Raw genomic sequence first — 27,949 nt, forward strand, 5'->3', positions numbered from 1 at the left:
AACAAAATAAACCTTGCTGAATTCAAAGCCTGGGGTAGAGTCCTACTTTAACAAACAGGCTTTTTCAGAAGCAAAAGGAGTGCATTTTGGAAGCTTTGTTGTTTTGGTTCATAAATGAGCTCAGCTAGAAGTCTGAATGGCTTTTCATGACCCCAGAATTTGCAGCTGTAGGATGTATGTGAGTGCTCAGATTCCTTTAATCTCATGTACATACATAGTCCTTTTGATTTCAAAGAGGAATTCTGTTCCCCACATGCACTGCCTGTTGTGACAGCCCCATTGGACTGATTTCGCTGTATACACGTGAAGCCCTTGAAATATTCATTATGGTCTGTGGTAATCTAATAGTAGTGAATCATCTTACGGTCCTTTACAAGAAGGTCTGTTTTTCAGCCTGATAATAAAACTGCAAGCTTTATTTAAGCAAATATACTTGTGCCCAGCTAGCCTCTGCTTAGCTTATTGCTAACAGCTGTGTGACTGCTGAGATCTGCATCTTTTATTGTCACAAATATTTATAGTTTTGGTCTTTCCTCTTGTGTGTGCTTCCTATGTAAGTGTCAGGAAAAAATGTGCTTCCTTAATGTAAATATTTAATGCAGCTCACACAGACCTGTTAACCTTTGCATTCAGAAGGTATCCATCAGGAATGCTCTCAGGGTGTTTGCATGTTGCAGAATAAATCACCAGAAACCTGCCAAAGCCTGAAGAGATATGCAAATGTCTGCATCTCTTTAATCTGGCATGTGTGTATCCTGTCTGATTGGAGATGGGAATTCTAATCCCATGGGAGCCATGCAGAAACTCCTGATGCTACTGCAGAGCTGTGAGGAATTACGAGCCAGCTGGTGTCCACATTTGAGGACTGTCTCTATTTTAGCTTGGACCGTTTTATGAAGCTGGAAAGAGCCCCAGGTGCAGGGGACAGCTTTTAAACCTGTAACGGAGCATTCCTGCCAGTCCCCTCACTTTGGGAAAAAGGGAATGTGCACATGTATGTGATTGTGAATACATTATACATGTGCTCTCTCACAGTGAATAATGTTGCTTAGTTTGATAGGGAATGTGAGCAGGGACTATTGAAACCTATCCTTATGCACCAGAAATGATGGTTTCCTGCCTTGATTTGAAAGAATAACAACTTTCTCCATGCAAAATGATTATGCTCTTGTTCTCTGTAACATGATGCTCAAATTCAGCTGTCCTACATTGACACACCAAGACACCATCATTTTGAGTTGTGCTGCTATACCCATACATTGTGTTAATTCTGTTTCCTTCTGCATGTGCTTCCCTGCATTTATTACACCTCTCAGACCTTAGTACACACACAGAGACCATAAGTATTAAAGTAAGTTCAGATATGGTGTGGTCTGTTCCTAATCCAGTCTTGGTCTGCTCAGTATGAAATACACCATTTCTAATGTATGTTCAAACAGTTACTGAGGTTCCCAAACCAGCATGATATGGTTTGCTTCGTTACATGAATCATTCTATTTAACTTCATAAAATTCCCCTTTGTGCAAAAGCAAAGTGTAAAATACTGTAACATACCTCATGCAGCAATAAAAGGAGTTGTGTGCAATGGCCAAGCGGGCTCTCGTGTCTGTTTAGGGGTGGCTCTAAATGCCTTGGTTTTGAAGTAGTCTCTCTAGTCAGTGACAACATGTGCTTATTTAAAAATCAGAGCAGCAATTACATGCCTTCTACCTATGTATCTTTATCATGCCAGTCAACCTGGGACCCACGCACTAAAAGATCAGCGGATTAGTGGTAAAGAGGAAACATTTGCTTAGATGCCAACTAATTTTAAGGTTATTTAGATCTCTGCTCCCTGCTGCTTGCATCTCTTCTAGCAGGGTGCTAAAATAATAGATAAAGTATGTGCTTTGGGTGAAAGTGGACTTCAGTCTCTTATACTCCTTTTTGTGCATCGCTCCTCTTTCAGAGTCCCACTGGCTCTTTTCAGCCCTCTTTCAGACCAGGAAATGTTCCTTTTTCCATTCTGTGGCTCCCCACAGTCTTCTTACCTTTAGGGTTTAAAAGCATCCCTGAAACATGTATTGTTTTTACATGGGTATCCACTGCTCTACAGAGGGATTTTTAGTGAAGTGGTGGTGGCAATTTGAGGGGAGATGGGGTGAAACACTGCTTTTCATTGCTGGGCTTTCGCAAAGGAGAGACTTACAAGATACAGAGCCCTTTGCACTGACCCCTTTTGGTTGTTTTGTGGGACTTCACCTGTGTTTTTTAAGAGATTGATGACACTGGAAGATGTATCCCTGTGATTTAAGGCTGGGTTGTTGGGAGAGGAGAAACTCCAAAATACACTGGAGAGCATATCCAATATAAGCCTTGAAATGGTATTTTTGGGGTAGAAAGGTTAGGACCTCACCTGCAGAATCACCTCCACTTCCAGACATCTGGGGGAACAAATGGGACAGGGGAAGAAAGGGTCTGAGGTCCAGGGGCATATGTGAGCTGAGCCCTGAGACAATTATTTTTTTGGGCTTCTCAATGGAGATCCACCTTTACAGAGGTGCTTTGGCACCTAATACTCCCCAAGGATTTAAGGCTCTCCTTTTTAGGGAACTGAACTAAATCAAGAGGCGTGGTAGAAACACTGCTATGCTTTGAGGTTTCCATCTGGAATCTATTTTGGATCCAGAAATTAGTATTGGTCCAGGGTTTTGAATTTAAATCCTGACACTTTACCATGGCATGGTGATTGAGTCCTGGTTTCAGTTTTCTGTATTTTCAGTAGACTTGGAAACTGGCCACAAAATGGTCAGAAGTGATAAAGCATAAATCTGATTGTTTATGCTTTGTCTGTATTTAACTAGTCATGGTTTACTTAAGGTTTGCTTAAGCATAGAGAATATTTTTCATGTGGTTTAGATGTGCAATTGCTGTGCACTGATGGCTTCTTAATGATCCCTTGTGTAAACTCACTGGCAGCAGCCTGTTCTTCAAACAGTTTCTAAATGCAGGTGGTGTTGATCAAGACATGTAGGTTCCTGCAAAGATGTTTGTGGCAGAAGAGGTATTTTAACTGAGTTGTTCCAAGATCTGATCCTCCTTTCAATATGATGGTGTTTTTGCCTCTTAACGCTTTTAGTTGACAAAACTTCATTGTTGTTTTTTGCCAGAGCTAATAAGAACTGCATCATACAGTATGTTGTATAAATGTCTTCTGCCTCCAGTGGCCAGTTTGCCCACAGTAGAACCATTTGCAGCAATATGCTGATCTCCAATTATTGTAGTACAGCTGGGCTGAAACAGCTGAGAGCAATCTCCAGATTGAAATGGTTCCTTGGGTAGCTCTTTAGTGGCAGTATCAGTCGTAAACACCAATACTGCTGTGTGGGCAGTGGGTACTTGTCTGCCTGCATCTTCATTCCTGCTCACCACCCTTCTTCATCCGGGAGCTCTGGTAACTGCCAGACTCGCCTGCAGGTTCTTGTGACTTTTCAGCATGCAGAAAGTTTTTGTCCTTTCTTCTTCTGAAAGGATTCAGTTGTTGAAAACTGGCAGAAGATGGGCTCTTGGAGACTGTCATAAGGACAATTCTTTATTGGCAGCAGCTTAAACGGCAGTTTCTCCAAAAACCCGAGACAAAATCAGTTTGTGCTACACAAGGGAGTGTTTCTGCTTTGTGCTGATAAAAGAGCTTTTCTGACTACAAGAAGCAAAGTTCTTTCTTTGCCAGCCCCTTTTCCCATCAAAACCACATATAACTAAGTTTTCATAAAGCTTAGCAGCTGCAGCCTTTGATAAACAAGCATTGCCTTGATGTAACCCTTTGCTTGTAGAGGGTATGCAAAAAAAGTAACTTGGTACAGTGAGGAGCTATTTCAGTGTCCACCCTCTCTAAAACCACCTCTTGCCCCACTGATAACACCAGCTGTTTGAACTTCACATGTGTGGGCTGGCTCTTCAAGAAGTGTGAAGATGCTGTCTGTGCTCAGGGTGTTTGAAGTAGCCAGCTTCAAGTGCCACTGTTGGGTTGTGTGGATTGTGCTGTTTGAAGAAGAGCCACCTTCTGAAACTGGGGATAGCTTCCTTCTGGTCACCACAGCCTGTGCTCCTGAGGAGTGCTGATTAAAAACCAGTCACGGTCCTTGGGATCCTCCTTGTGGCTCAGCACCGAGGGGACATTGGAAAACAAGGGTTTCCCTTAAGCAGAGAAATCTATTGCCCAGTGTGACAGTGCTAGGTTCAGGGAGCTGAGGCCTTCAGCTTGTGCAAGATAGGTAAAAAGAAAGCTGCTAAAGGGCAGAACCCTAAATCAGGCACAGCTGACTATTCAAGCTGCAGGATGGGCATTTTTGTGCTCTGTTTATGTCAAAGTTGATTAGTGCTGAAAATGGCTCAGGCCAAATGAAGTTTCTGTCTTTTCTTGTACTGATTTGCAGGCAGAGCTTAATTAGGGTGGCAGAAGGTGTTATCAGTGAGTGTATTCACGCTCTGCTGTGATATAAACACAGCTTTGATGAAACTGCTTCTAACTTCATGTAACAAAACACCTGAAACTTGCCATCCTTGTGTGTCAGGGGAGACTGATATTGGTTCATGATGTTATGTGCATCTATCTTAACACAGCCCCATTTAAAAGATAACTGAATGTGCTATAATTGTGAAAATAAAACCCCAAAGCAAAATTTACTGAAAAATTCCCCTTTCTTTCCTGCATTCTTGCACATAAACCTAAACAGTAATAGTACAGGGATTTTTAGGATGACATGTTCTGGTTGGTTGTGGTTTGTTTTGTTGGGGTTTTTCTTTACTCTTCTCCAGAAATACCAACTGTAATAAAGCATATCTTGGGACAGGACTGTTGTACTACCTCTGTCCCAGTGGAATAGAGGACAAAACCTGCTTTAAGATGCATTTGAATTGAAAATGTTTGTGAGTGCCTGTTTCCAAAACCAGTGTGAGAATGCAGCATCATGTTTTAACACAGAAATTTGGCACATTTGAATTAGATCCTGCCCTGTAAATGAGTAGAAAACATAAGTATGAAAGGGATCCTGTGCAGAAGGCATGACTGGATACCTCATTCTGTGTTCAGTCCGTGTTCATGCTTTGGCGTCCTGCTGTGTTTAAGAACCTGAGCTGATGTCTTGCTCTTGCTTGAACACTTTTCACGCTGCCAAGTTTAATGTTCCTCTGGGAACTGAGATTTCAAGCCCTTCAGTTCCATGTGGGTATGTACGTTGCTCATTTTCTATGTAACTAACCAAAATGGTGTCAGGCAATCTAAGAAGAATGATGTATGAAACTTAAATGAACTTTTAATTACTGTTTGGACTGTTTTCTCCATTAGGAAAAAAGCTCATTTCTTCCATACCAAGTATTCAAAATGAATTTGTGTATAAAGTGCTATAAGAAATAAAGCATTCCACTTCCTGTATATAAACAGGATAGACCAAGGAGCTCTGGGACGTGCTTTCTGTATATCACCTTGTAGTGGTTTAGGAGCTCGTGATTGGAAAGACTGCACGGCAGCATGAACAGAGTAAGTGAATTCCACACACCCTGATTTCTAGAGAAAATAAATTCCCTGTAAGTATAGGTCCAGTTTTATACCTGTTCCACTGTTTCCTGCTGCTAAATTCCAGCCTTTGCAGACAGACTCCAAGGTGATTGTGTAGGATCACTGAATCTCAGATACCTGTTTATTAAACTCCCTCCACCCCACCACAAATAATCACCCAAACTGATGTAATTTAATTCATGACTTTCAGGATTTGACAAGATTATGATGCAATTTTATGTAAAAGGGATGGTGTAATTCTTACTTGTTTGCTAGTGTAGTGGAGACTCTGTGGTCTGTTGGCAGCTGGGACTTGTGGCTATTTTAAGAGCTGACATTGTTGGTGCTGTATAATGTTACTCTGTAGGCAGATAGGTATTTAATCAAGGTCAGAAGGAAGGGATCATGGCAAAATAAACTGCTCATGTTAGAGCCTTTTTATTTAGACTTGTGCAATATTCTTTTAGGTGAACAAATATTTTTTAAAGCGTATTCTAAATACTGAGCCTTTCCTAAGCGTAATTCGTTTGTGACAATAGTTGTATTTCATTGCAGTGTATTTGTGTGAAGAATTAGGCTGTACAACAGTGGTCGTGGCTCTGCATTTATATCGCTGTTGTCAATGATCTTCTTTCATTTGACTCCTTGTGCAGAAGTTTTTGCATACCTTCTGTGAATGGTTAGCCATATGATTGATGATGATATATGGTCATAATACTGAAATGGGTAGCAAAAGCAGAACCTGTGCCAGTGCATCTGGTTGTCCATCCCTTCATGAGTTTTTCCATCTTTCCTTTTTGCTTTTCCTATTGCAGAGGTGCTGGCTAAGTCCGTGGAAGCTTGGTACCAAATTCACTTTGAATGATAATGTTGTAAAGCACTTTTGGGGAGACCTGTGAGGGCAGTCTGGCAAAGAGGCTTGTAGGGCAGTGTAGGTGTGGGCCATTAGCAAGGGGAGTCTTGAGTTTTGACAATTGTTTTGTTTCCTTTAATTTAAATATTTATGCAACTTTGAAGTTCAAACAGCTCCAAAGTAGAATGAAATAGCTTGAGACACTTGGATTGGGAAGACATCATCCTGCACATTGAAATGTGGGTTACCTTCAGGTGCGTCCTGAAGAAATGAGAAAATTATCCTAAAATACAAATTCTCTTCTAAAAATCTGTATTGAAAGCATTCCTGTGCCCTCGAGGACTGCCTTCCCAGGACACAGACTTGGCAGCATTTTCTGGATCCTCTGAACTGGTACTTGGATTAACAGCTGAAGTAGGAGGTCACGGTGGAAATACTCTGAATTTACACCTACAAACTGAATGACCAGACAGGCCAATGGTGTTGCAGCTTCAACATGTGCTTCAGGTTTATAAAAATAGATTTAACTTGAGGAGGATTGTGTAATGCTGCACTGTGGATTTGGGGATTATATTTTTTTACAAAGGAATGCCATGGTGTCTGTGAAAGCATTTTTGTTTTCCTGCAGGAGATGAGCAAACCAGTTGGAAGAAAATTCAGACGTGTTAGTAGGATGCTTTTCTGTTAAAAGTGCCTACTGGGTTAGCTTTTACTGGAAGAGATTAAAATTGTTCATCCAGGTTCTAAACAGAGTTTATTTATTCAAATTTTAGTCTAAAAACAGCCTGTTATGAGACAGAAATGATGAATAGGGCTATTAAATAACTTCAGTAAGCCCTGAAAATGGTATGCAGTGCAGCACTGAAGGTGTAGCAACACAGCTTAACAGTGTGATTCTAAAGAAAACTTCTTGTCTTTACACCAAAGTGTTCAACAGCAGTTAAAAGCTGGTGTTTTTTCCCCCTGCGTTTCATAGGCTCTGGAATGGCTCAATATATGAACAAAGATGTCTTTCATAATAGGGAAGCTGCATGGCAGCATGCTGTTTGAAGTAGCAGAATTTAATCTTGTTACTAATTTTGACAAGTATTTCTACAATGTCTGTCATTGCATTCAACACCTTTGTAGTAATACAGTTGTGAAGGGCTTTATTTGTCACATGGGTTTACCCTTTGCCAGTAGTGGGGGGGAAGAGAGGTTGCAAAGGGGGAGTGTTTTATGTCTGCTTCACATTTCTTCCCTTCCCCAGTACATTTGTGCATCTTTTCATTTTATTCATACTTGCTTTTTTTTATCTCTGTTTCTTATGTTGTGTAGTCTTGTACAAATGGCTAGAAGCAGAACTCCATGGCAAGAGCTCAGATACTGCAGACAAAACCTCAGGTAAAGAGGGATTAAGGACAAAACAATCACTAGGCCTTCTCTATCTCTTTGTTTTCTGTCTTCCAACTCCCCTTGAATCAAATTAAGGATCAGAGTTCAAAACTGAAACCAAAACTCATGGACTTTTTCATTCTTTTACCTAATTTAAATCAGTATCTGGTAATTTTTTTCTGTTTCTTGAAGCTCTCTTGGCAGATGTGCTTCCCCTTTCCAACAAAATGCCACTAGTGGTGTCAGGTGTATTGGCGGCTATACGATATGCTGGATCTTTGTGTGCTTGATAAAGACTGAACAATACCTTGTGTGAGGCTGTATTAAAGGATACTTACCCAGCAATCCTACTAAGCTTAGTTATGCGCATTTGTGAACAAAGAGTACTGGAAGGTCCAGCTTCACCAATTTCTGCTACAAAAACTCAAAGGCTCCTGACACCTCAAGGAAGCATGTTTTGCAGTCTAGATTTAAATAGCAATGTTAGTGGGGTCCACACAGACATACACCAAGAAAAAGCCAAATCATTTAGATGTATTGATAGGGTACACAACCACTATGGCTTCCTGCTTAAATACGATCCATCAGTTCCTTTACATATTGACATGCAAGAGGTAGGTTAGACCCTGCTCCCTCCCTAACCCCTGCAAAAGCTGCCACGATCTTACAGACAAATCGGATCTTTAAATTTTGGAATAAAAACTGTCTGCCTTGTCCCAGTCCTGTCTTCCGTATAATTTTTCTCCTTTGCTCTAAGGTTATGAGAATATGTGGCCACAAACACTACCTTTGGGTTAATACTACTATGAGTTAATACGTGGCCACAAATACTACCTTGAACTCCAACTAGCCTGCCATTGCCACCTCGGTGTCCTGGTGAAGCCCAGAAGAAAAGCAGCAGAGAACACTTTCTGTACTACTTAAACTAGCCAGTTCCTGAACCTGACAATTAAGAGCTTAGTCGTTCCCCAGCCAAGCCCTGTTATTCCTGTTCCCACTCAAACATTGTATATTACTTGATTCTAATGCAGGGTCATGCATGCAGTTATCCCATAAGCTTAACGAAGTGCAGTCTGCAGGGAAAGAACATAGCTGGATGTGCTGAACACTTTTAATTAGAAATAGCTATCAAAGAGGCTGTCACCATGAGGTGCATAATTGTGCTCCCAGTATGCTCCTCTAAAGGAACAAAAGATATTTTTACTCCTGTAGTCACAAGCATTCCTCTCCACGTTCCAGAGCTTGGAAGGAGCAACAGATAGCTCACATTCCCTGGACCAGAGGGTATGGCTATGTGTGGAGGATGCCTCTGCCTATTTGGAAAGTATGTTTGTATGCCTCTATAGCTGTGATAATTAGTTAAAATTTAAATATGATCACCCACATGAAAGCCATAGTGACTGACAACCTCACAACTGTAGCTGCATTTCCCTAGTAATTGTATCCTTCATCCGAAACATGGATCAGGCTTGTTTTTCTAATTTTGAGAAATCTTTTCATTTTGAAATGAAATTAGCACTGTTTTCTTGATCTAGCATCCATCCCCATTTGCTTTTCATTTGAAACTAAATCTCCCTTTAAAAATGAGTGCTTTCAAAGGGAAGGCACAAGTTGTTTCAAAGTTCTGTTACATAGGCTGTAGTACCCAGCTGAAATGGAACTTGAGTCTGACACTTTCCGTGCAATTTTGAAAAGTACTTGAACGACTTTTTATTTTTAATATTCTGAAAGTGAAAGGATTCCATTCAAAGTTTTTTATTTGCCTTTGAGAGCCATCTTCCACAATGAGACATGCTGTTTGTATGAAGGGTGGCCATGCATCAAGTACTGTGTTTCTGTCTGTATTCATAGTACTCTTATCTGGCCATGAATATTTTAGAATACGGATTCAATTTGTGTTTGATACTTGCTTCATTTTTAATGTGCCTTGCTAGTCCTGTTTGGGAAGTTAGCAGGAAAGCACTTAAAAGCACATAGTAGATTTAATGGAAATTCGCTGTTTGCCTAGAATAACAGCTAAATAAATGTTTCTTGCCGCATGTGACTCAGCAGTTCACAGCTACCGAGGCTGAGAGCTGATAATATCAGGTACCCTTCAGTCCAGATCCCTTCCCTCATGTTTGCCAAGAAGTTTTTGCTTCCTGTGATTCTCTTCCAGCTGCTTGTCAGTGTGGAGCTGGCTGTCACAGTCCGTATCTCTCATCTCATGGTGAGAGTTGGGCTGTTTCCTGCTAGTTTGGCCAAATGATGGCACTTCACCCTGACATGCAGGCTGCTTTCTGTCATACCCTTTTACTTTTTCTTTCCTCAATTATGGATATCCTCTAAAAGCATGCCCTGCCTGGCTTCCCAGGAGGCAACTTTGTATGTAGGGTGCCATGTTGTGTCCTTTCAAGCTAATGACCAATTGATCCACTCCAGTGTGCTTTCTTGGCTCTTCTCTTTTGTTTCATGATCGCTGATTGAGAAAATTATATTTTCTCTGTGTGTGTGTGTGTGTGTGTGTTTTAATTTATATACTTTTAAAAACCACTGGCATAGTAAAATGCAGACGCTGCAGAGACTCTGCAAAGGTGAGTTCTTTGTGCCATTTACTTTTCTGGATAAAATGTATCCATGTTGTCAGCCTACAAGGGCATTTTTACTGCTGGTTTTGGGAAGCTGGGTTTCTTAAAGCAGTGCTAGTGCTTCATTAACAAAAGGTTTTAGCCGCGTCTGTTCTCGAAACAACTGGATGGGTATTTTCAGCAGCATACAAATTATTGGTTATTTCCAAAAGCCAATTGAAAGCCTCGATTTTTCATGATTACGGTGGATTATTAGCAAATACTCCTTGTTCTCCTCCACTGGTTCCAGATGCTGCCAGAGTATTGCCTGTCAAAATGGAGGGAAAATGTGAGAGGAAGGATATTCAATAACAAGAACTGCAAGAAATCAAGCCCTTCCCTGCTCTTACATCTCCAGAGATGGAGATTTTGGTGTAACTTGGAAATAAATACAACTTTCTCTACCGGAAAAAGTTGTTAAGGGTTAATTAGTAATTGAGCCACCAAACTAGGGGGGATAGTTTCCCACGGAGAAGCCTTCCAGGACCACTTCCCTACCATCTCTGAGCACTCTGACACGCTTCCAGAGTCTGCCGGTGCCACTTTGATGCCAGAGGACAAGTTAAGGCAAGACAGCAGCTAGCACCGTGCAGCAGCTGCCCTCTCTGCTCCACCATGAGCTTAAGCTGTGCTACCAGAACAGATAGGTAACACTGTCTGCACATACACCTCCACCTCTGGGTGCTTGTGGAAGCTATTTAGGAGAAAGCAGGTTTACTCTCCTACTCAATCTAAGCACACACAGCCACATTCCCTGAAATGCTGCATCTTAGGTGTGCTGAAGGCAGGGCTCTCTTGAGCACACCCAGAGCGCAGGGCAAAGCCTCCCTCAGTTTCTGTGGTGCCTGTAAGTGAGCACAGGCAGGCACTGTAAACAGTAAATGACGTGATAAATGCGCATTGCTGCTGCAGTCCCTATTACAGTTATGTTCTAATGCCAAGGTGATTAATCATTTAGTTGTTGACTGTCATCACTGGGAGCTATTTTTCAAGCAGAAGGTGTTTTTACAACACCCATACGATATAGGTCAAAAACTGGCCCCCACAGCACCTGTGAAGGGCTCAACCAGTGAACTGCAGCAGTGTCGAGTGCCTCTGAACCACACAAATTACCCAATCAGCATCCACCAGGTTACAGTAATGGTTTGTCACGATAAAGGAAACCTTTAAAGAAATTTGGACTCCAGAAATTACTTGCTGTTAGCGGTGGAGAACTTAATGAAGTCATCCAGATGCTCTTCGAACATTTAATAGAAACATCCAAACAAATTTAGCATCAAATACCTGCCTTTTGCTGATTCACAGCTGTAAGGTAAACTCTGTCAGATGTGAGAAAGATTGAAGATCTAATTAGGAAGTAACCTCATGCATATTTATTTGATTATGCAAGGCCATTAATTACTGTTTGATAGTAAGAATTAAAGATGTTGCCAGGTATGTTTAAGTGTATACCTGTAGAGAGAATTTTTGCTGGCTTTGCTTGTTGGGATTTTTATTTTGTGGTGGATGACATTATATCTTTGTCTCTAATGCCTCCACACAGAACATCTGGACCAAAATAAGAGGTTGTTCTGCTGTCATATTCTGCCAGAGTAATGACCTTTGGTGTTGTGTACTTCAGTCTGAGCTTTGTAATGGAGCATGGAGAAGATGTTTGTGGAGCTTGTGCTCTGGACTGCCATAGCAGCTAATGGCAAGTCTGGTCCAGCCTGGCAGATGTTATCAGCTAAACCCTGTCATGTCTTTTAATTTGGTCCAGGTTAGCTGATACCTCCAGTTTTCTTTATTTCTGTGATGCATAAGCTTTTGCTGGATTCCTGGTTTGCCTTGAGCAATTCCAGAAGCAGGCTGGATTCCACTGTGAAAGCTCCTCACATAGAATCACAGAATCACTTAGGTTGGAAAAGACCTTTAAAATCACTGAATCCAACTGTTAACCTAACACTGCCAAGTCCACCACTAAACCATGTCCCTGTGTGCCACATCTACACATCTTTTAAATACTTCCAGGGATGGTGACTCAACCACTTCCCTGGGCAGTCTGTTCAAGTGCTAGACAACCCTTTTGGTGAAGAAATGTTTCCTAAAATTCAATCTAAACCTCCACTGGCACAACTTGAGATCATTTCTTCTTGTCCTATCACTTCTTACTTCAGAGAAGAGACTAATACCCACCTTGCTACAACCTCCTTTCAGGCAGTAAGGTCTCCCCTGAGCCTCCTTTTCTCCAGGGTAAACACTTGCAATTCTCTTAGGTGCTCCTCATTTTACCATTTCCATTTATTCCTGCCCAGGAAATACAGGTGCAGCATTGCATCATCTCGGACTTTTTCTCCTACCAAGCAGAGAATATTCTTGCAGATGCTTATTTACTTTTCTCCCCCATGGTTACACACCAAAATCGAGCGAGACTGACGTAGTGCTACAAAAAACTAATGGTGCAATGTGTCTGAATCCTGTGTTAAAAATGAGCTGTTGTATAAGAATACTTGTATGTTTAAAATCTCAGCGATGCCTTGGAAAGGAAAAGATTTAAAACCCTTTCTCTGAATTAATTTGAGAGCGGGTGCTGTTTGAAGGGCTGTTTACCTCTTCTCCGCCTGGCTCATGAGCTCACTCAGTGCAGCAGCTCATACAGCAGGGAGACGTGCAGTCCCAGCACAGCTGAGTCATTCATCTCGAGGAATTTCTGCCTGCCTACACAAGCCCTCGTGGAGGGGAGCTCCAGCACAAGCCTCTGCTAACCCTTCCTAGCCAAGCGGGTGGCTGGTATTGCTGTAAGGAATGCCTGACCTTCACCGCCTCTGCCTCCACCTGCCTCTTGTGCAGTCACTGCTGTGATGGCCCTGGCACTGCAGCCTCTGAGGGACAGCACAGGTTCTGCCCTCTACATTGAATATGTGTTAAGGGATTCCTACAACGAATGGTTTTCATCCCTCCTAAAACTTTGCCTAGATAATTTTTGCCTTGTGAGCAGCCACTGTGTTTTTCTGTTACCTTTTGTTCCCCACAGTTATCTGCAGATCCTAAGTTCCGCCAGGCAAAGACTGAAGCTCTGCTTTCGGGTATCATTTTGTACAGAAATTTCCTTGTATTAACTCACTCTGAGCCAGACTGCACTTCACAAGGAGCAAAAGGCATGTGCCAAATGGCCTGTGGCCTCAGAAACCTTCGGGTAGCTGCTGAGCTGTGAATCTTGCAACATCACTCAGAGGCTGCTTGCTGCACAAAGGTTGAGTTGACATACACAATTCAGCAAGCACAAATTGCACTCCTGCAGGCCATGTTACCTTCAGAGGGGGGTTAGTGAGGTTGGTGGCTTGCAGTTTAGCTTTTCTGCAGGAATATTGCCTTTAGAGCTTGCCAAGTGATTATGTTTTCATTCAAAATAACCTCTCATTAAAAACCTTTAATTCATTCATTAATGAAATACATAATGAAATACAGAGGGGTTTTTGTTTGTTTGTTTTTAAGAAAGGAAATCCAATTCTATTTCAGTAACATTTTTTAAAGTATCTTGGTAACATTAAGGCATTCCAAAAGGAGCCTTTGAGTTCAAAGCATGATTTCATGGAAAACACTTCGCATTGTGAACTTAAGGCTTTCATCCCATTCGTTTCTCTCAGGTGAGAAAGGAACTGAATAGGAAAGATCCACCTGTAGTCTTTAAAGCAAGGAACCTGAAATTAGTAACCTGAGATACCTGAGAAAAGTGTAGTAGATGGTAATACGATTAATAGATTTTTAAGAACTTCTTGTTTTGATTACTGTGTTGCATGCTGTAGGCTATCCAGTGGTGGAAACTCCATTAACAATATCCCTGTGAAATACATTATTTGTATGCTGATAACTGGATGCATTTCTGCTTGAAGTCTAATTTCAATCTTCTTTGCACTTGCTGGATTCTTTGTGTGAAAAAGTCTGTCCTTGAAATTTGATGTAGAAAAAAGAAATGTTTAATCTTCACCCAGGACGTGGGATATAAAAAAGATCTATAATGAATCCTTGAATAATTTATAGAGCTGAGAGGTGCTCATACCTTTTATTGACCCCAAGACAGTTTCTAACAAACACGCCTCTTCTAGCATGTAGGTAAAGCCATCACTAGGTATTCAAGCTACAGGGGAAGGTGAAGAATTCAGTTAGATGTGGGGTCTTTTTCAAGAAAACTCCAGCAGTAATTTTTCTCTTAACAGTAAGTTTCCATACCATAAATACTAAGCTGGAAGCTGTTCTGTAACTGTAGTAAGATTTTGTGGGAAGGTCAGATTGAAAGCGCATCTTTTCTCTGTTCTCTTTTACAAAAAGTAGTGCATCTGTTGGGAGAGAAAATGCCCATCAGATTTCACAAAAAAAACCCATCCCAACCACGAAGTGAAAGCAGCTGCCCAGGCCAGCTCTCTCTGAAGCCTTACTGCTGTGACAAATCATTCTTTCTTCCTTTGTTGCAGGAGAGAATTTCGACCAGAGTCCCTTAAGAAGAACCTTCAAGTCCAAAGTTTTGGCCCATTATCCTCAGAACATTGAGTGGAACCCCTTTGACCAGGATGCTGTCAATATGGTAGGTAGAGAAACTCTCTTCTTAAGGTGTTTCCTGACAACTTCAACACTCGAGTGGTTCCTGGGTTGTTTGCCACCAGTCCTTGTGATGTGATGAGCAAGGTGCTTCTGCTGGGACTAAGAGCACGCACTAGGCATGCTGGTTGAAAAGCTGTTGTGGAAGAGGTAATATGAAAATACAGAATACTTTCAGGCACAGCAAATGTAAAATGCTGCATTTCTCTCTTCAATTCAAGTTTCATACTGTGTGATGAAGCAGTTCTAGCCACCACCTCAATGACTGGGGGAGAAGAGATGTAGTCACCAGGATACGTATCTGTGGGTGGGAAGGAAGCTAACTAAGAAATTTTTACGATACTAATACCCATGTGAAATTTTTGAGTACACAAATCTTGATGCTGTGTACAGCAAGAGAAAGAGGAATCTTTATGCAGAAGCTGGAACTTGCCAAAACCCCAGTTTTTGTTGGGTAGCTGGTTTTAATGGCATCTCTGCACCAATACAACTTCTTTACATGTCTTTCCTCTTGGCTAAATTTGATGTATCTGTGTGGCTAAGTCACATGAATAGGGGAGAGAGGAGTAGGGACAGTGGCAGCTGAAAGAACGATGATCCACTGGACTACATCCTAGCTACTTCTCAACAGAATGAACCTCATTGTACAGTGAAGGTATGAAGTCCAGAGAATCTCCTGGCCCTCACCCAGGAGATAGAGGGACAGGGATCACATAAAACCCACAATAAAATGGCTTTTGCAATGCAAAATGCTTTTGGAACTTCTCTGCAATCATTAAGGTGTAGAAATCTGAAGTTAATTTCAATTTCCACTGATTGACAGCTGGGGATTTCTGTCCTCTGCTTCCAAATGTGCACTGATGGAGATGGTGAGGTATTTGAGCAGGTCTCCACATCACTTTTCTTAAACAGAAAGCATGAAGGACTCAAAATGATGCTTCATCAGCGCAGTTCAGATGGTAATAGCTACTAAGGCTATTTGTGCCTTTTAATTCTGCCTTTGAATTGGGAGTGTTAGGAGGAGAAGTGATGTGAGGGGTGTGCAGCAGGAATATGGCAGCAAGAGGTAATAGCTGGAATTGCTGCATTATTTGTCTCTTACGTTACAGATGAAAATGTCTAGTATTCATGAAGTGTGATCATATTATTGGACAAAAATGGAATACTAAAATCAGCAGGAAACCTATTAAAATAAAATAATTGAACTGAGCTGCATTCAGCTGAAATCAAATAGCTGAAGAACATGTCTTTCATTTGCAGTGTGTCTTGGAGGGAAAAAAAAAAGCAGTTACTAACAGCAGCAGTATTTAATGGTCTTTTAAATCATCTTTTGGAAAACTGCTTTATTGTTTTGATCTGAAACATCATTTAAAGTAATATCCACCTCCACAAAATCCCTTGAGGCAATTATTGGCCTTTCTGATCTTACCTTGCTGCATTAGTTCTGCCTATGTGTTTGCTTTATGTGAGCTTCCAGAAGCAATTTTCCTCAAAGAAGAAAATGCATAAATCCTTGAAGGTTAACTTGTGAGAATTCTGGCCTTGCTGAATGCCTGAGGAATTTCAGTTGCCTTCTGAAGCAATCCTGTCACTTTAAAAATAATCCTTGAAGTCCCAAGAAATCACACTGACTACAAGTCATGTTTTCTCTCCCTTTCAAAGTATATATCAAAGTACAGAGTTCTCTTTAATAGGGAAGTATTTCTTTCCACCCCACACTGCTTTTTGTGATTATCCCTGCCTAATGTCACGTACTATCTTCTGTAGCCACTCTGAAGTAATGTGTTGTACCAAACCTAAGTTCTCAGGAGAGAGCAAAGTGAATTTTTTTAGGAAATAAACCTCCTATTTTAGCTGTATGGTTTGTCAAGGTATATAAATCTCTGACTGTATTTCTGAAGTCCGAGGAAGCATTTTCTGTTTAACATCTCATGTACTGAAATGAAAGAATTAAAGGTTCCTTGGTGTAATTTGAAAGAGCAGGCTTACAGATGAAAGCATCTTTCACTCCATCCTCTCACCCATGGTGCAGTTCGGGTATGGAGCTGGCTGCTGTGGCGTATTGTGAACATGAAAAATATACAGGGACTTAAAAAGTGAAATAGAGGATCTAATAGAGAAGAGGTGAACCAATGCTACTGGGCAGTGGGTCCAGAGGGAACCTTTGGTTCAGAAATATCTGCAATGGATGATGGCTGGGAGGAGGAAGGAGGGAGGGATTACAGTTTGTGTTTCTCCTGACTCTACATTTAGGAAAAGGGCATCTCCTACTCATCACTTCTAAAAATGGGATATGGATTAATTGGTATCTTTTTGTCTGACTTTGTGCAGCTTCCTTTTGTTTTTGCAGACCCATCTTGAGTATAAGCCTTATTGCAAGTATGATTTATTCCACCTTTTTCTGCTGGTGGATATGTTTAAATATAAATAGTAAAATGCTCTGAGAACCAAAATCCTTTCCTTTAATCAGTAATCTTGGATAGTTTTCTGTCATTATACAAAGGTGCAATAAAGGTGGGTGACTTTCTGTGACTGCCTTCTCAGTCAACTTCACCAGCAGGCAAAGCTTTTCAACCCTCTTAGCGTGCCCCATGCCTGCTCTTCCCCAACACTGTCCAGTGGCACATGTGACAGAGACGAGATGAGAAGTGATTGATGTCCAAGGCACCAAGATGAAAGTTTTCATGCGTTAACTGCAAATTTGAAGCTTTCTGTATTGCTGGAAAGAGAGCACAGGGCCTTGCTTTTGATCTTAGCTTCTTAAGTGACTCTTGGTCATTCTTCCCTTCCCATCTTCTTTCTTTCTTTGCCTTTCCCTTTGTCCTCCTGTAGGTCTAACAACAGCCTGTGCCAGGGTTTGCAGCAGGGTGTTAAAATGTTGATAGTCTGTATATGCGGGGCTGTGGCTGAAATGTAATAAATGGGTGTCCCTTTGTGTGTGTATGCACAGTGTATAAAGCACAAAGGAATAATAATTAAGACTTGGAGGAAATTTATTTAAAACAGCTTTCTGAAACACTCTCAGCAGGTCTGATTTTCCCTGATGCCTGTCTGTTCTTGATTGTATCATTATGTACAATTCCCTTATCCGGGTATTTTTCTGTAAAAAAAGGAAAGACAGTCTTTGATAGTGTTGAGATTAAAACCTGTGATTTCAGTCTGATTGGATTTGATAAAGCTATAGCTGCAGTTAAATGCCTACATTCTAGAAATATATTTTTGTTAAACAAGCTTGCCAAAAAAAGAGATTCAAATATTTTCTTATGCAGAATAAATTAAAGTCTGAAACAAGGATTTTTTACTACTTCTTTATTTGAGAAGTCTTAACCATGGCACTGCTTTTAATGCCTCAATAAAAACAATAAACCTTTTCAATGAAAATGTGGCTGCTCTTCAGAAATGGTTAATAGAATCATAGAATAGTTAGGGTTGGAAAGGACCTTAAGATCATCAAGTTCCAACCCCCCTGCCATGGGCAGGGACACCTCACACTAAACCATATCACCCAAGGCTCTGTCCAACCTGGCCTTGAACACTGCCAGGGATGGAGAATTCACAACCTCCCTGGGCAACCTATTCCAGTGCCTCACCACCCTAACAAAAAAGAATTTCTTCCTTATATCCAATCTAAACTTCCCCTGTTTAAGTTTTAACCCATTACCCCTTGTCCTGTCACTGCAGTCTCTGATGAAGAGTCCCTCTCTGGCATCCCTATAGGCCCCCTTCAGGTACTGGAAGGCTGCTAGGAGGTCTCCACGCAGTCTTCTCTTCTCCAGGCTGAGCAGCCCCAACTTCCTCAGCCTGTCTTCATACGGGAGGTGCTCCAGTCCCCTGATCATCCTCGTGGCCCTTCTCTGGACTTGTTCCAACAGTTCCATGTCCTTTTTATGTTGAGGACACCAGAACTGTACACAATACTCCAAGTGAGGTCTCAGAGAGCAGAGCAGAGGGGCAGGATCACCTCCTTCGGCCTGCTGGTCACGCTCCTTTTGATGCAGCCCAGGATACGGTTGGCTTTCTGGGCTGCGAGCACACACTGAAGCCGGCTCATGCTCAGCTTCTCATTGACCAACACCCCCAAGTCCTTCTCCGCAGGGCTGCTCTGAATCTCTTCTCTGCCCACCCTGTAGCTGTGCCTGGGATTGCTCCAACCCAGGTGTAGGACCTTGCGCTTGTCATGGTTAAACTTCATAAGGTTGGCATCAGCCCACCTCACAAGCGAGTCAAGGTCCCTCTGGATGGCATTCCTTCCCTCCAGCAACTCAACCAAACCACACAGCTTGGTGCACAGCTGCAATTCTGTGCTTTATGTAAGCAAAGCCCATCAACTGAATTAAATTCTACCAACTCCAAACTACTTATTTCCCTATACATTACCTTTTAGAGCAATGAATGCGAGCTACCCCAGATAACTTAGAGGCTTGCTATATGTCGTGAAGGGAGCCTGAAGTGCCTAAATCCCAGCTGGGTTGGTAGCAGCTTTATCAGGCTGTCAAATGGTCTGTGCAAGGTGCACTGGTGAAGTTCAGGGTAGGATGTGCCTGAAAATGTATAATTATTTCTCTCAATCTCTTCCACCATCAGAATCATTTACTTCTGGTAAAGGTGAGACATTAGGGGATGCACTCAGTCATGGGTAGGTTCACATCCCTTGGGAAAGCTGGCTTCAAATGTTGCCTTTTGGAACAGGAGGAACACTTTGAAAGCTTTCTTTCAAAAAGAAAGCTCTTTCCTTTTATTTCTTTAGATAGAAGGTACAAAAGAAGCTTTAGTTCCTAGTTTATAAACATACTGATTTAGCTAGAACATAAAGAGTTTCATGCTGACGCACATTCAAACAAGTTTGCTGCATATTTGTTGTTTTGTATTATATGGCTGATAGAATTCCTGAGTAATGCCTGGAAAAATGCCTCAAGTTATCACTAAGGCTGTATTTCAGGAAAAAAAAAACACAGTGTAGCAGAATCGCTGCAAAAGATTTTGCTGAGTGGTAAATAAAAACCAAGGCTTTCATAGATTTTTGGGTGTTTCCGCGTACACACACCTCATCTAAGCTTTTTTTTTTGCATTTAAGGAAGAAAGTCAATGTAGTATCTGTTAGGCAAATGTTGGGTGTTTTGGGGCTCATTTCTTTCAAGAAAATTAGGGAAGATGAAAGAATTTCAAGAAGTCTGTGTAATTTGAATTCAGTGGTATAAGATACTTTCTCGGCTCTCTGATTTGAGGGAACTGTGAGCACAACATATGCAAATAAAACCTAAACTGGATGCTTTCTATGATGCTTAAGTAAATAAGATAAAGACTATCCAACAGTGAAAAGAATTTCACAAAGTAATGAAAATTAGTTGTAATGACTTAATAGATGGGTCATTTTGGAAGATGTTTTCCTTTCTTCAGTCGTGTCTACCTCTTCTTTTAAGTAGCATCAGTTTTAGGCTGTTTGTTGTTGGGCTCCTTTACAGAGGAGTTATATTTCATGATGCATGGCTTTTATGGTAGATAAGAACATGGCTGTAAAGCAAAAATAATGAAATAAAATTGTAGCTTTGATAATTGCATTTATTCCTTTTCTCTTTTCTTAGCTGTGTATGCCCAAAGGGCTGTCTTTCAGGACACAGGCAGACAACAGAGATCCACAGCTCCATTCGTTCATCATCACCAGAGAAGATGGCTCTCGTACATATGGGTTTGTGCTCACGTTCTATGAGGAGGTCACAAGCAAGCAGATCTGCACAGCCATGCAAACACTCTACCAGATGCACAATGCAGAGCAATACAGCAGTGTCTGCGCCTCTTCCTCATGCAGCATGGACTCCCTGGCCAGCAGCATCGACGAGGGCGATGCCACGTCCCTCACCAAGCTCCAGCGGTACAATTCCTATGACATCAGCAGAGACACACTGTACGTCTCCAAATGCATTTGCCTCATCACCCCTCTGCCCTTCATGCAAGCCTGCAAGAAGTTCCTGATACAGCTCTATAAGGCGGTGACATCCCAGCAGCCACCTCCTCTGCCCCTGGAGAGCTACATCCACAACATCCTCTACGAGGTGCCCCTGCCACCCCCGGGGAGGTCACTGAAGTTTTATGGGGTTTACGAGCCCATCATTTGCCAGAGACCTGGGCCCAACGAGCTACCGCTCTCTGACTACCCACTGCGGGAGGTCTTCGAGCTGCTGGGCCTGGAGAACCTGGTCCAGGTTTTCACCTGTGTTCTTCTGGAGATGCAGATCCTTCTGTACTCACAAGGTGGGCACTTGTCTGGTGGTGCATGTTGGGTCTGCTCTCTGGGCAGATACGGCCACAGGATCTAATATAAAGCTGTTGATTTTTCAGTGGATTTGTGAAAAAAAATGTGAGAGAAATGAGTCTGTCCTAATGAAAGCACTAAATAATTGTTTTCTGCAGGCAGTCTAGGTGCTGCTTGTTTAATTATGCATTGTATTTATCACTTGTGACAGCTAGCAATAGAATTCACTTAATTATTATCCTTACGTTGTACTTAATCGTGCTGCAAGACAGCATGAAACTAATCATATCTTCTGCAAAAATACCAGCAGAAGTGTCTTTCTTTTTCAAATTTCAATAGCAAACTGAAGATTGGTGAGATTTCCTCTCTCCTGCATGATGGATGTGTTGTGGTTAAAGCACTGAGAGTTGGATGTCCATGTTGAAGTATGCCAGCAAGCTTTTGAAAATCTGGCCTGTACCTTTTCTCTCCTGGTTGTGTCTTTCTGCAAAGAATGACGAATTTTGGGAATCCTGACTTGGTGCTGGGCATGCTCTGGGGTTTTACAACCCTGTTACTGTTTCCTGTGTGTTGCTGGTTACTGTGAGTCTGGCCCTGGTGATATTTGGGTACGAAAAGGAATGTGCTGCAAATGCAATGCACCAAAGTGCCTGAACAAGTCAAGTTCAAGAGTTGCTGACTTTCAAGGGGTTGTCCAGACTTTCTGGAGGTTCCTCTAAGTCTCACTTGGATGCCTGTCCCTATTATGTCAGTTCCCAAATGGCTTCGGTTATGCTGACCCTAAATTAGTAAAATATGCCTGAGGGAAAAAGTGGTTTCATCAGACTAGAATGAACGTGAAGCTGGGAGGTGCAGATAACTTCTAACAAAAAAAAGGAAGAGATGAAAACCTAGACTTCTGAAAAGATGTGGTTCAAGCAGCAGACAGCTCGAAGTGGGGAGGAGAGAGGAGGTGGGAAGTCACCTAAAATGAGTATGGGTAATGAGCCTTCAGGCTACAAAACTGAATGCTTGAGTTTGTCATAGAAAAGGTCAGTAAGTGTATAATAGTGATACTAATGAGTAAATGACTGAGAATGGGGAAAGATGTTCAGGGAGGTGGAAGGAGGTTAGTTCTTCAACAAATGACTGAATTCAAAGGATTGGTAGTTCTTTGCAGAGCACTTCTCCACATGAACTCCAGGGGTTTGCTTTCAAGACCTGAAAATGAAGGGTTTTATCTGCTCTCAGTTTGAAGTGCAAGCAGAAATCCTGCTGTTAGTTTTGATTAGGCTGCTTTCCCCCTCCTTTCTGCTTCTATGTGCGTGTGCTTATCCCTTTCTTCCTCACTTTGAATCGTGCTGTCTTTGCCACTTCACACCAGGGTTCAACATTAAGCAGCAACACCACTGAAATACCTCCCCATCCCTGCTCATCATTCCCACTCTGGTCCCTGCTTATGGACTCACTGAAAACTGAGATTCTTCTTTTTTTTATTGTTGGTTTTTTTTTTTTTTAAATTTTACTGTAAACTAGTAGCATTAGGAAAAATCTGCTTTTCAGATTACATTTTAGTTGTATTTTCTGCAGATGGAGAGCAACCTGCATATGCATTACTTTGTAATAGTCCCTAAGACAGATACAAAATGTCTACTAAATAATTTTTATTCCATTTTCAGTGCCACCAGACATTAGATAAGTGTTTTTCTTCCAATTACTGGCTATTATTTAAGGGTTTGTTTTCACTGTGGGTTTCTTTGCAAAGAAAAAGGAGGTAGTGAGAATTAATCCTCTCCACCCTCTAAAATTCAGATTTCTTTGTTTTTCTCCTCTCCCTCTATTATTGATGAATCTAGGTATGTCCTTGACATGGCCTTTACTTCCTGATCTAACATAGACACAGATTGATGGTGCGTGGGGAAAAGGATACAGTCGTACTAGGGAAATTCTGTGATTATGTAAATAGCATCGTAATGCTGGTTCCCAGAGGTGAGGAATGTGGAGTGGAGGTCAAGTGCAAAGCCTCAGTTTTGGCACATCCTAATAGCTGCATGCTTGGCTAATTGTGCATTGTGGTTTCTTTCAAATGTCAGTCTTGCAATTCCAGAGAAAGAAAACAAAGCAGCTCTTTCCCTATGTGAGATACAACCAGCCTAGATACTACTGAAGTCTTCTCTCTAAGCTCAGGGGCAAATTGTTTCTTAACTCCCAAGCTCTTCCAAGGCAAAAGATGAAAAGTTTGGGGCTTATCTCTTATTCCATAATAACGAATGAAAGAGTGATTTTGCAAATGCATCCTTCCTCCCCTTTCTGCTTGAAAGACTGTTTCCCATGGCCTGGCCTTGCTGCAATCTTCCCAAACTCAACAAGAGATTAGTAGGAGATGTTCCTGTGTCCACAGGGTGCAATTTCAAGCAAGCCAGCATTATTCACTCAAAGGCAGAATTCACTGAAATGCTGCAATACTCAAGGAATCGGAGCACTGGGCCAAAACCTACTTCAGTTCACCAAACTCTTTCAGTGAGAGAGCTGCTAGTAACATGTATGGGAAATGTAAGCTGAATTTGTTGAGGTTCTCCTAGCCCTGTCACAAGGAAGGTTTTCATTCAAGCTTGACAAAATAAATTGTATTCCTTTTAAAAAATTAAGACTTACTTTAGGAAGTTGAGTGAAAATACAAATTGTTGCACAGCCCTGATCACACAATGAGCCTGCTGGCTGTTCACTGAGAACCTTCAACTTCTCACTAAACAGCTGTCTGCTAAAGGTAGATTACATTTGCAGCCAAGAAGGAGCTGTGGGGACATGAAAGCTGCAAACAATGGGAACAACTGGTCAAACAGCTTTGGTTCCAAACTTTGTAGGCAAGCGTGAGAGTGGGCTGCCTGCGGGAAGGATGGTGGACAAGTGGAGTTGCACCTGGTTGGTGATAACAGCAGCAAAGTGCTGGCAGAAGGGTTGCACGGAGACTGTACTGGCTTTTCTAGGGTGGTTTTCCTCTAGTGAACTAGGAGTCAGTGATGAAAGCATTTATTTTTAACCCTGTAGTTGAGACATAATGTTTCCAGCAGCCTGAACAAGAAAATCTAACTAAATGAAGAGGTGAAGGTGTTGCGTGACTTTACTCAGTTTGCGCTTGACGCGTTCCCAGTGTGATATGAGAGTCTGGTACAGCTCTGCAGGGGAACAGGACCTGTAGCTGTTTATACCATGACTGCTGTAGTCAACTTTGATTATCTAGTTGTTCTGTTCATGGTGTTTTACAGGTGAGTGGTATCCCCTCATTCAGGAAAATGCAGGGGTGGAAGTGGACTAACAACTTTGCAGCTGTGGTGGTTAAGCAGAGGGGTGGAGAGATTGACACAAAAGAATGATGAGCTCATTTTTGAACTCATTTCTAAGTTGCTTCATTCCCAAATGTTTTGGACTACAGGCAACTATCTTAATCCTCAATTTCTCTCAGGTCTATAGTTTAAGCTCCAAAGCAGCTTGCTGCTACAGGGCTCTCACTGGCTTTACAGGCCACAGTTTGGGAACTGTTGGTGTGTGGATAATTGTGTCCTTCTGTGGCAAAAGCCAGTATGACCAAAGCATTTCAGTCTAAAGCTGTGACACATCTGTGCAGCTTAATAACAGCAAGCACTACTGTGGCAGCGTTAGGGCAAAACACAGAACAAGGCAAGGATAGCTGGGTAACAGGCAGAGACCTGTGCTCCTGCCTAAACAGCAAGACTGAAAAGACAAGCCCTTACTGTTCATGAAGACAGCATGGACTTCAAAGGAATTAATCAAAATCATTGTTGGTGGGTAAATGTAATAGACTGCTCTAAGCATCACTTTGGCCAGCAAAGGTGATGCAGAAAGCTGTACCTGAAAGCCCTAGAAGGAGAACGCCTTTGGATTCAGGTTATATCTTCCTGCATATAGTGAATGCTTTTAAGTTTAAATAGGACCAAATTGTAACTTTGGAGCTTTGAAAACCAAGGGGAGGGATTAGATATTTGTCCTTCATAATTCTTCAGGTTGCAGTCTTTGCAGTACTCTTGCAAGTGCCCTTTATTTGATTCAGAGCACAGCTCTCCTGTGTGACCATTGAGGTGTAAGGGTATTGTGAATGTCCAAACTTCCAGCAACGTCCACTCTGTGGTAGCTGCTTCCCAAGAATCAATAACAAAACACTGGCATGATACATCTGCTGGAGAGGGATGAATTAAACTATGAGCTCTGCAGAAACCTTGGCAATCCATTTCGCATGTCTGCATTTCTAGGGATTTAAACATGAGAGGGAATGCGTGGATGAGACAAAGATAAACTTCTTAGAGCTTAGGCTGTTTCTACTCATTATAATTTTGAGCATTTCCCAAGTTGTTTTTCAAAGGGTTTGAGTAATTGCTCCTCAAAATTATTTTTTTTTTTTCACTCTTAGCAATTATAATACAAATGATTGCATATATAGAGTCATTGCCTTGAAAAAGGTAGTGCTTGAAAAGTCTTTTTTATGAAGTCTGTTTTGGGGGAGATTTTTTAAACAAATACATCCGTGATGTACTTGCTTTTTAAAATGTTTTACACCAAATGGTTACATAGAAAACCTTTTCTCTTCTGCTCACTACTTACCATGGTTGCACTCCGCACTAGTATTAATTAAAAAACAGTGGAAAGCTGTCGGAGAGAGCAACTTACACAGCGATAAGATGCTGTGAAAGAGACCTGGGTTTAGGCCCTTAGCAGCACCACGGTCAGAGGAGACTGCCGTGTGTGTTCTGCTGGAAAGGAGACAAGTAGTTGGATAGAATAATCAAATCGACTCTTCATTTTTAGCTTAGGTGAAAAGACAAAAACACTTTTTAGTTAAAAGTTGCTCAATTTTATTAGCTGAGGTCAGTATGGCCTGAAAAGCCAAGTTTTTAAAGCATCTGGAAACAAGAAGGAGCTAGTACAGGTCTATACCACAACCCTGCTCCTGTTCATATTCACACTGAACTTTAGGGAAAGATTGGGCAACTGCTTTTAACACTAAGCACACACACACTCCACCACCTCTCCACTTTTTTAAGTGGAGTCTGTGCCATCCACACCACCTTGCTGCCCTGGTGCAGAGCAAGGGGCTCCCTGTGTCATCAGGGGCATCTTCACATGTACTGCTGCCCCCTTGCCAGCTTTGTCACAGACTTTTGCCCTGCTCTCGGAGGCTTAACCATGCTGGTAATAGGAGCTAATTCAAGTTTTCCTGTGAATTAATTCTTAAGGTGGCTCTTAATCATAAGCTAATTTATGCTGAATCACTGATGGCAAGCTGTGACATGGATAAATGGAAATTTATTGAAGTGGAAGTGATTTTTTTCCATTAAGCATTTGCCAGCATGGGAAAATGAGAAGAATTGGCCTCAGTGAATAGTGGCCTCAGGATGTTCCCCTTGAGGCAGAGCTGACCCCCAGTCTCAGAGGGTAATTCTTAGTTCAGGCAATTAGATGCAGTCTCATCTTGATCATCGTATGTAAGAAAATATGTATTTTCAGATTTGCATAAATTGCTGCTCTGCTTTTATCTTGTAACTCATGTGCTATGTCACCCATTGATAAATCTACTCAGCCATCAGGGATAAAGGGCATTAAGATGCCATGGGTTGTTTCTTCAGGATGGTCTGCTGGTTACAACCCTATGTCACTGACCTGTACAAGCATCCTGAATGCAGCACTGGTGCAAGGTGCTTTCTGTGGAGAATCCCTGGCAGTGTTCAAGGCCATGTTGGACAGAGCCTTGGGCAACATCGTCTAGGGTGAGGTGTCCCTGCCAATGGCAGGGGGGTTGGATCTCAATGATCTTAAGGTCCTTTCCAACCCCAACCATTCTATGATTCTGTGACCAACCTTTCCTGAAGTCTTTTTGTGCATTTCATCTGAATATCTCTTGAAAATCACCTGGTCTGGCTGGTCAGTCATCACAGCTGCCAGTATACAAACCAGATGAAAGATGGAAGCTTCCAGGGCACTTTGAAGTCTGCAACACCTTATACGCATTGATGCTGTGGAGCTATTGAGACCTGATTTGAAAACCTTTGCTTTCATAAACAATTTTTGTCTCAGATGTGAATTTCAGATTCCCCTTTTCATCTTCATTATGCTATATATAAACATTACAGTTCTGAAGGTGACAAGCTCCTAGACAGGCTTCACTGTGTGCCATTCCTGACTCGCACTCAGAGGTCAAAGCAGAATATTACCTTTTATTTTCCCTTTTTTCTGATATACCTGGTTCAGCTAATCCATACTTGTTACAAAAAGTAGCAGTTCAACAGATATTGCTTATAATACTTTGACTGTAAAGGTAGCATGTGGAAAAACTTATAAATCAAAAGAATGTTTTAAAGCCAGTTCGGATGTTTCCCTCTAAAGAATTAGCTCTTTCTCATTAAGGTTCATTGGTTTATATTTTTTTCTCTGTTGTTGGCTTTGTTTTGTTTAAAATGATTGCTTAGAATTGTTTTCTTCCTTTTGATAAGGGAAGAAAAATTATTCTTTGGGATCTGATTATCATCTTTCAGGATGCGTATTTAAATACATGGCTTTGCATGTATTTGTAGGTGTACTTCATGCATGTTCAAAAAGCAGTAGAGGAAATGAAGCGGTGTCCAGGTAACCCATCTTTTCAAATGCTTCCAAGTGCTTTCAAATTGAATGTAAAGCAGGACTTAAAAGGGAAAAGAAAGAGGAAGCATGGTCTATTTTTAAAGCATTGTACCAGATTTAGAAGATCCAAGCTGAGACTCCAGCTC

At 41.6% G+C, this 27,949-nt stretch overlaps 1 protein-coding gene across 7 annotated transcripts in view; it reads left to right on the plus strand.

Moving 5' to 3' along the window:
* DENND5B (DENN domain containing 5B) overlaps positions 1-27,949 on the plus strand; it is a 116,464-nt gene that overhangs the window by 39,791 nt on the left and 48,724 nt on the right. For 4 of the 7 annotated variants that reach the window (XM_062616510.1, XM_062616513.1, XM_062616512.1 and 1 more), the window contains exons 2-4: positions 7,707-7,772; positions 14,821-14,930; positions 20,527-21,193. In XM_062616510.1, the coding sequence (XP_062472494.1) occupies positions 7,707-7,772; positions 14,821-14,930; positions 20,527-21,193 (843 nt within the window). The remainder of the gene's footprint in view (positions 1-7,706; positions 7,773-14,820; positions 14,931-20,526; positions 21,194-27,949) is intronic. The other 3 variants (XM_062616511.1, XM_062616514.1, XM_062616516.1) reach the window with 1 other exon arrangement.

Source organism: Pezoporus occidentalis, unplaced genomic scaffold, assembly GCF_034315485.1.
Source record: "Pezoporus occidentalis ecotype Australia unplaced genomic scaffold, CSIRO_AGI_Poc_V1 ctg19, whole genome shotgun sequence".
Classification (NCBI taxonomy): Eukaryota; Metazoa; Chordata; class Aves; order Psittaciformes; family Psittacidae; genus Pezoporus; species Pezoporus occidentalis.